Below are 9,075 nucleotides of genomic sequence, written 5' to 3' on the forward strand. Positions count from 1 at the left end.
CTAAGCCTCAGTTTCTCAACTGTAAAATGGGACAAAACTGCCTGTGTTACAGGGAGGTTGGGATGCTAAACTCAGTGTTAGTAAAGGGCTTTGCCAACTCTGGAAGCCCAAAAAGATTTTTGAGTCTCACCACCAGCTCCAGACAGAATAGGATGACAGCAGATACACTGCAGAATACCATTATACCATAGGGCACATCCACCACAAAGGCAGGATACAGCACCCACAAATGATGTAACATTACATTGGGATTAAATACCCCCAACATGTCACGAAGAGTAAGCAAATGAGTCCCAACTTTTGATCCTACATCAGGTACAGAAGAGGCCGATAGAAATGGGCTTAAAACCCAAGGCAAGTCAGTTCACAAGCCTGGTGAGTGATAGGACTTTGCCACTAGTTGCTACAGAATCTAAGGTTTCAGAGTAGCAGCCGTGTTAGTCTGTATTCACAAAAAGAAAAGGAGTACTAGTGGCACCTTAGAGACTAACCAATTTATTTGAGCATAAGCTTTCGTGATGCATCCGATGAAGTGAGCTGTAGCTCACGAAAGCTTATGCTCAAATAAATTGGTTAGTCTCTAAGGTGCCACTAGTACTCCTTTTCTTTTTACAGAATCTAAGACTTTGGTCCTTATGGTTGTGAAGAAAACCTTCCAAATGTGAATTCCATGTAAAACGATGCAGTGCCTGTCTTCCCCAGTCTGCAGACAGTGCCTCTACTTCTGCTCATAGCTTTGCCAAACAGCAGCATGAAACTAACAAGAACGCTGAGAATGCTGCGGTCAGTAGGCAAAACTGACCAGGATCATCACTTCTGGCCTTAGAATCTAGGTCTCTTTCTCCCAGCACCTGCTAATTTGGAAAGCTAAAAGCAGAGGCAGACACTGGAGCTGCTCCTAGGGGAGAAGGGCTCAAAGAAGAGGCTGGGGAAAGAAGGGGAATAGTAGGGACACTCCCTCCCCGGCGTGCAGGAGCCCAGAAGCTCTGTGGGATGAGTAGAGGAAACCTCTGCCCTTCCAAGCAGCCAGGAAGCTCACCTATTTGAGGCAGGTATGGTGTGGGGGGAGGGAGGGGAGATAAGCCTGCCAGACACAGTTCTGCCTCTCAGGGGATCCCCAAAAAGGCAATACATCTCAGGTACAGAATTAAACCACAAAGAAAAACACCAAGAGTGAAACAAACATCTGCTAAAGCCATGAAGGGAATACGGAGAGACAGGAGGGATACAGAAAGAACCAAATAATAGGATTTTCTACAGCAGATTATTAATGCAACAGCAGCACTGAATTGCCCTGCTATAGTTAAGGGCGTGTTACAGTTTAAATTCTATGCCCCGATGCTCACGGTCAGTGGAGCACAGGATCCCGCAGTACACATACAGGTGCAATCTTTGGAGAAATTGCACTGTACCAAGTCAGTGAACTGTGGCTCTCAGATGACTCGGGGGAAAGGGGAATGATAGATGTCACTAAAAACCCACCACCTGCTGCTGCAGAGTTCCAAGGATGCACCAAGGTGCAACAAGACTCTGTGCCTCAGACCCTTAATCTCACGGGGGCAGCAGCACGGGCCCCTCTGCCGCTCACTCAGCATCAGAAGAGTGACCTGTTTTCAATCTCACGTTGAAAGTCAGGGAGAAGTTACAATGCTGTTCAGGTGAAGACACATCAAGGTGTTTAACACAACATTGAAGGGTTCTCTGTCTTCTATCTATGGGCCTGCTATATAGCCCGATTCTGTCCTTCTCTGACACATGCAGGTAAACCAAGTGCTCAGACATTAAAGATACCTCTCTAACTCCAGGCAAAATGCGTTCCATTATCCCCATTCAATAGAGGGGAAACAGAGGCACCAACCTAGGAAATGACTTACCAAAGGTCACATTGACATTTGCCATATTACACACTCAGGTGGCAGGAACCACAAACTTAACCCCTCAGCTCCTGGCTGTGCAGGCAAAGACCAGCCCACAAGCAACTCCCCCCCCATCCCGACTGCATGCAGAGATTTCTTGAAGGCACTGGGGCTATTAGTGCTAGAAAACAAGGTGGGAGGGCCAGCTTTAGCGCTCCCCCCGCCCAAGACAAGGGCTCCCTCGCTGCAAGAGGAGGAAGGTGAATTGCTGTCCTTGGGGCTCTGCTAAGAGGCAAAGACCAAGGCAGCTTGGGAGTCCCCAAGACCGGGCAGGCATGGCTGGCACAGAGCAGCGCCCCCTATTCCGGGCAGGGCAAGATCATCAGCGGCGGGGGGGGGGGCGCTCTGTCGGCCCCCCCCCCGGCGTTGGCGGGGGGGGGCTCTGTCGGCCCCCCCCGGCGTTGGCATGGGGGGGGGTGGTGGTGGAGGGGGGGGGGCTCTGTCGGTCTGTCGGCCCGGGGTCCCGGCCCCTCACCTGGTAGGTGTTGTTGCCCAGGACGGGCTCGAACCCGCGGAGCTCCCCGCAGCCCGGCTCCGCCGCCCGCCGCCTCCGCAGGAGCCCGGCGCGGGCCCCCTCCAGCCGGCCGGGTCCGGGCAGGGGCAGCAGCAGCAGCAGCAGGGTCCCGCGCAGCGCAGCCGCCCGCAGCCCCATCGCCACTAACCAGCCCGAGCCCCGCCAGCGCCCGGGTCCCGGCTCCGCCGCGCCCCGCCCACAGCCACCCCATTGGGCAGCACGCACCCATCTGCCACGTCTCATTGGTTAAAGGAAACAGCAGTCTCCGCTCCAGGAAACAAGCCCCGCCCTCCCTGATGGCTCTATTCCTGTTCGTGTGCCCGCTCGAGCCTCACGCTTCTGATTGGCTTCATGAGCTGTCCGTCTCTACCCAGCAAGCACTCACACCGTCCCCCTAGCAACGTAACGTGGGCCAAGCCTGACCAGAGCCTTTACCTTCTGGTTAGCTTCCCACGCCCAGAGGCGGGCACAGAACCCAGGCATCCCCGCCAGGCCTTGCCCTAGGCCCCCTCCCTGCCCCCACCTGGGGCCTTAGTGGCTTTTTTTGCTCCAGGCTGGTTCTACATTAATAATGGACTTAGATGGAGCCTGCCAGCATGGCTGGCTGTATCACCACTCCCCTGACAGTGTTTTTCTTACAGCTCCAGCTTCTGGAGTCAGGTGAATGTGCGAGTCTCAATGAAGTAATTTTAAAAGTTTCTAATGATCGTGGCTGTGGACAACGTTGAAAAGGGGCCCTGTAGCTTAAACACCAGAAGGTCATTTTTTTTTAAAATGTGTTTTTAAAGTCTTTAGTTTAAAATATATCTCAAGCTTGTTGAGTGCTTCATGGTAGCAATGCTGGGAGTAGCTGGCCCTTTGAGCGGTGCAAGCCATGGTAAATTAGGCAGGAACAAAAGTAACCCCAATTCCAACCCACAATGACACCATGGCATGAGTGGAAAGCAGCTTCTAATTACAGCTGAGGACTTAGGAGGATTAAACAGATGTCTGCTTGCAAAGGTTGGAAAACATTATAAATCACCTAGAATCCCAAATTCCCATAATTCTTTACAAGGTTTAAGGCACATGCCCTTGGGCAGTGAACTTCACCCTCTACAACAAGACAAGACATTGCAGGGATCTTGGGGACTGGAGAATTAGACTGAAAGTAAGAGAAGGGGGAGCTTGGTGGTGGATGAGAACACAGAGACCGATCCAGGCCTAGGCAAGTAGCATGATGGAAACAGGAAGCCAAACACTGGAGGCGAAAGGGTCAGTACAGCAAGAAGATGGAGGGGGACATGCGAGATTAATAAACCAGTAGATTTGAATTAGATGCAGAGTGAATGAAGGGATGCAATATAGCACTACAGAGAAGGAATGTAAAAAGATCCTATCTACTAATTAAAATTATGGGAAAGATGTTCAGAGTCTCTGCCTCCTCCAGCAGGGAATGGACATGCATGTTTAACTGGTTTCTCTTCAATGCCTTTTAAGCCTTCTTCTAGCATAAACATTTTGAAATGTTTTTCATTCTGGGCTATAATTATGCCCTTACAAATCCACATTTAAAATGTTATGTAAGATAGTTGTACCATGTCCACACACATACGCAGTCTGAGAATCCTAGAAAGGAAGCCAAACCTCAGGTCCTGCAGTGCGATGCTGCTGTTTGGAGTGCCACTCCACCCCCCCACAAAAACTTTAAGTGCTTTTTGAGGGCAAAGAGCAGCTTTGTAACAAATTAAGCTCCAACTCCATGGCAGGGGTCATGGGGAAAGTAAGACGAGTCAGAACCCACCACTGGAATCATCAGAGATAAATTTCAGAGTAACAGCCGTGTTAGTCTGTATTCGCAAAAAGAAAAGGAGTACTTGTGGCACCTTAGAGACTAACCAATTTATTTGAGCATAAGCTTTCGTGAGCTACAGTGAAGTGAGCTGTAGCTCACGAAAGCTCATGCTCAAATAAATTGGTTAGTCTCTAAGGTGCCACAAGTACTCCTTTTCTTTTTTCAGAGAGATAAAAGCTCCCCCTTCAGCCAAAGGCAGGTATGGAGTTCACAGCTATTCAGGTTAAGGGAAGGTGCAAAGGAGAAAGTTCTTAACCCAACTGTATAACACTCACCATCTTGAAAGCTTTACAGTGACTAAGCCTCATAACTATGCGGAAGTGAGATAGCTTCTCTCACTTTGGCAGATATGTAGAAGTCAGGTTAAGTAACTTTGTTTTGCCCAAAGCCACAGATTAAGTCAGCAGGCAAACAGATTAAAAATCAGCAGTTTCTGGATCTTCATTTTGTTCTCATTCCATACTCCCTAGCAAATGAGAGGGGGGCTGCAGCCAAGAAAAGAGCTTAATTTTATATCAGTGTCATCCCCTCCACAGACACTATTTTTCCAGGCATTCATTTGGATTTCATGTTTGAAAAATATAAGGACAAATATCTGACATTTCTACAACTGCCTGAGAGGCACTGCATATCACCTGAGTAGTGCCATGGGAAGACAGCAAAAAGAGCCCAGATGAAACTCATTAGCAAGAGAGAGCAAAATCTATTATTCCAAGATGCCCTACTTGTATTTGACTTGGCTGACTTGCAACAACTTCAAGTATTTAGTGTTTCTCCCTAGAGGGATCAGAGATCAGAACACAAAGCCTTGATTTAGTTAGAATACCATGGCAGGATCACATGATAGTTGGTACCAGTAAACAAGTGATTAGGATAGGATATAAAGGACATTTCTTTGTTTTGAGTCCCACCCAGGGAAGATGTGTTTGTTGTATTTTGTTTCCTAGAAAAGTCAAGTCAAAGGAACGGCACCATCTCCTGTAACGGCAGGGTTCTTCTGGTCACGTACCACGACTATTTGTACAACAGTTAAGAACCAGAGAAGAATGGTACTATAAAGGCAATGTGCTGTTGTACATCGTATTAACCCAAGCCATGGAAACACTAGCACTGATCTCCAGATATCTGAATCCTACCTTCCTTTTTAATGGGCACGTTTCAGTGGCACTGACGTTTGAGATTATAGATCTGCAGACAAGGCCCATGAGGAATATGCATGGAGGTAGAGTGGGATTGGGAGTCAGAAGACCTAGATTCTATTCCTGGCTCTGCCACTGGCTGTGACCTGGGGCAAGTCACTTCACTTCTGTATCTCAGTTTCCCCATCTGTAAAATGGAGCTGAGACTTACTAAAATCTACAGATGAAAAGTATGAGTCAGGGATTATAATGCTCAGGTCAATGAAGCACATACCTTGTGATGGCATATAAGGGCAATCTGTGTGGTATAAGTAGTCATTGGCCAATCACTAGGATTATGGTAGACGAGGCTTTTCAGCTCAGCAGCTCACCTAGGAGAAAGACAACTCTGAATACAAATCCTGCACCCACGTCAGCTGCCATGCTTGTGGCATTTACAGCGGCTTGGGTGAGAGCGTGGGAAAGGCTCTGTGCAAGCCTCTCCCACTTAAACCCCCATTCATAGTGCTGGTTGTTCAGCCAAACTCATTTAACTCAATGTAATCAACTTACCCAAATGCTGTGGTGATGGGGGACAGGCAGAGGATGCTGCTGGCAGTCCTTAGTCACAAGACTGCACACAGGTGGCCTTACGGTGACGGTCGTTCTCCACAGCGTAGGGCAGATATGGAGCTCATCCTCCTGAGGTGACAGAGCAGGCCTTTTTGGAGACTTTAATGCCCGTGTGGCAGCCAGTTCTGACCTGGGGAATAGGGTGCTAGGCCATCATGGCATTGGAAGGTCAAACTCCAGCAGCCAACTATTTCTCTCCAAGTGTGCCAAGCTCAATCTCACCATTACCAACACAGTCTTCCAACAGGCCAAGACAACATGGATGCATCCCAGATCACATGATGGATTATGTAATTGTACAGTTTAAAGACATTAAAGATGTGCACATCACCCATGTTCTGAAAAGAGCCGAATGCTGGTCAGACCATCGGCTTGCGAGAAGCATGTTGCTACACTTCTCAGAGTCCCCTAAAGACACCATAAACCACCAAAGATCAATGAGCTGCCATGAAAGACCCCAGCAAACAAGCAAAGTTGGAACAGACACCAGAGACTGCATTAGCTGAGGTACCAGAGAACTCCACAGACATTGAGGCAACCAGGCAGAAGCTCAGATATGTCACATCCAAGGTACTTGGCTTTGTAAGGCAGAAATACCAAGACTGGTTCAATGACTGACTGTGAAATAGACTGGCTAGTGAAGACTATGCACATCACACACAAGTCCTACATTTTGGATAAGAAATCAGCAAGGAAGGCCTGGTAGCATCAGGCCAAACACTGCAAACCTGATGAAGAACGACTGGTGGGAGCAGAAGGCTCTAGAACTGCAGAAAGTTGCTGACAAGCATGACAAGACGACCTTGGGCGCTATGTGGGGCACAAAATCCAGTGGTACAGTCACTGTCCTTACAGCCGATGGTAACCGGTTGCTCTCACACAAAGAATATTCTCTCTCACTGGGCAAAGTACATTGGTCATCTCCTGAACTATGTCTGACAATGCCACTGACTCACTCCAGCAGTGTCCTGGCCTGGAGGAGCTGCCCATGTACCTTTCTTTATATGAAGTTAAAGGCAACTGTCCACAGGCAAGTCACCACACCCTGACACAGTGTCCACCTGAAGTGTACAAATGTGGAGCTGCCCACCTATCAGGAAACCCATCAGCCTTTTCAAGGTTCTATAGGAACAGGGTACGGTGCCACAAGAGTACAAGGATGCTTTCATAGTCCATCTCTACAAGAGGAAGGGAAGCACATCCAGCTGTGACAACTATCGCAGAATCTCACTGCTGTCTGATCCTCATTCGGGTTGTCCTCCGCAGGCTTGTCTCTCACCTACTGGATTCAGTCACTGTGTGGCTTTGGTGCTGACTGTGGCACCACGAACATGACTTTTTCAGCCTGACAAACACAAGAGAAGGCTCGTGAACAGAACAAGAACCTGTACATAGTGTTTGCTGACCTAACCAAGGCCTTCAACATGGTGAATCGCAAGGGCCTATGGCAATGCCTTCTTAAATGTGGCTGCCCAGAGAAGGTGATTGCTGACATCTGCCCATTTCACAGTGGCATGATGGCCAGCGTGATGGTGTGGTGACTCAGACGCCTTCCCAGTCACCAATGGCACCAAACAAGGGTGCATAATGGCTCCCATTCTCTCTGCCATTGTCTTTTCAGCCATGCTCTTGTTCACGTTCCAGGACTTTGATGGAGGGAGAACACTACATCCAGTTCTGAATGGATGGGGGTGGGTCTATTAAATCTACAGCGACTCAGGGCCCGCATCAAGGTAAACAAACAAACAGCTCCTGTTTGCTGACAACTGTGCCCTCATTGCAAACACGCCCAAGGACATTCAGCTTACCGTGAACTGCTTTACCTATGCCTCAAAATGCTTTGGTTTTACAATCAGCCTTTACCCGCCAACACCAGATCAGCAGCAGCATGAGCACAATGATCCCATGGTCACAACTAACAATACACCCCTCAACTCGGTCAGGAAATTCTGTTACCTGGGTAGCGCACTTTCCAGCAATGCCGTGTTGGATGAGGAGATTGGCATTTGGCAGGCTCACCCACAGGCTCCTCCAGAGGAAGCATGGAGTCTGTGTCAGAACCAAGAGAATCTACCGTGCTGTTGTATGCACCCCACTACTCCATGGCTGCGACACATGGACATTGTACTGATGCCACATCAAACAAGTGGAGAGCGTCCACCTTTGCTGCCTAAAATCCATCTGCAACATCAAGGGGTACGAAAGGAGCCCCGACATTTAAGTCCTTGAGAGGTGTCAAATCTCTGGCATCGAAAGCATGCTCATCCAGCTTGCTGGGTCAAGCACCTGGTCTGCATGGAGGTTTCCTGTATATCAAAAGCAGTTCTCTACAGCCAACAGAGCACAGGAACCCACTCTAAGGGTTGACCTATCCTTAAATATAAAGACACAATGAAGACCAATCTCAAAGCATGCTAGACACTGAAATGTGCACTGGACAGACCTAGATGGAGAGGTCAGTGCCATGAGGCTGTGTGTCTGCTTTTGAGGAGTGGCATGAGAGATCTCTGCAGGAGAAGAGAGCATGTCATAAGGCCAATGCCTCAAACTCTCCCCTCAACAACCGCTACACTCGCAAAACATGCAACTGTATTTGCAAATCCAGGATCAAACTCGCTACCCATGTGCGAAGTCATAAAACCAAATAAACCCAGAGCCTCCATGAACAGTGGATACGGATACAAAGCAATAAAAATGATTAGGGTTATGGAATAGCTTCCATACAAGAAGAACTTAGACTGGGACTGTTCAGGTTAGAAAAGTGACGACTAAGGAGGGATATGATAGGGGTCTATAAAATCACAACTGGTGTGAAGAAATTGCCCTGTTCCACTCATTCCCTCTGAAGCACTGGCACTGTCAGAAGACAGGATACTTGGCTAGATGGCCCATTGGTCTGACTTAGTATGGCTGTTTTTATAACTAACTGCTTACTTTTAAGGTCCACAGACAATTGGCTGATAAAGTCCAGCCTCCCACTCTTGCTACTAGAAAGAGATGATGCTGGGATTCCTATAAGGATGCTTTCTGGACATTGCTTGGGGGTCCACCTTATGTGTC

General features: G+C 48.4%; 1 protein-coding gene across 1 annotated transcript in view; it reads right to left on the reverse strand.

Moving 5' to 3' along the window:
- The window catches only part of SORT1 (sortilin 1), a 37,351-nt gene extending 34,783 nt beyond the window's left edge, over nt 1-2,568 (reverse strand). The window contains exon 1 of the mRNA XM_074935849.1: nt 2,392-2,568. Within this exon, the coding sequence (XP_074791950.1) occupies nt 2,392-2,568 (177 nt within the window). The remainder of the gene's footprint in view (nt 1-2,391) is intronic.
- Between the last annotated feature and the right edge of the window lie 6,507 nt (nt 2,569-9,075).

The sequence above is a fragment of the Natator depressus genome, chromosome 21, assembly GCF_965152275.1.
Source record: "Natator depressus isolate rNatDep1 chromosome 21, rNatDep2.hap1, whole genome shotgun sequence".
In the NCBI taxonomy this organism is placed as follows: Eukaryota; Metazoa; Chordata; order Testudines; family Cheloniidae; genus Natator; species Natator depressus.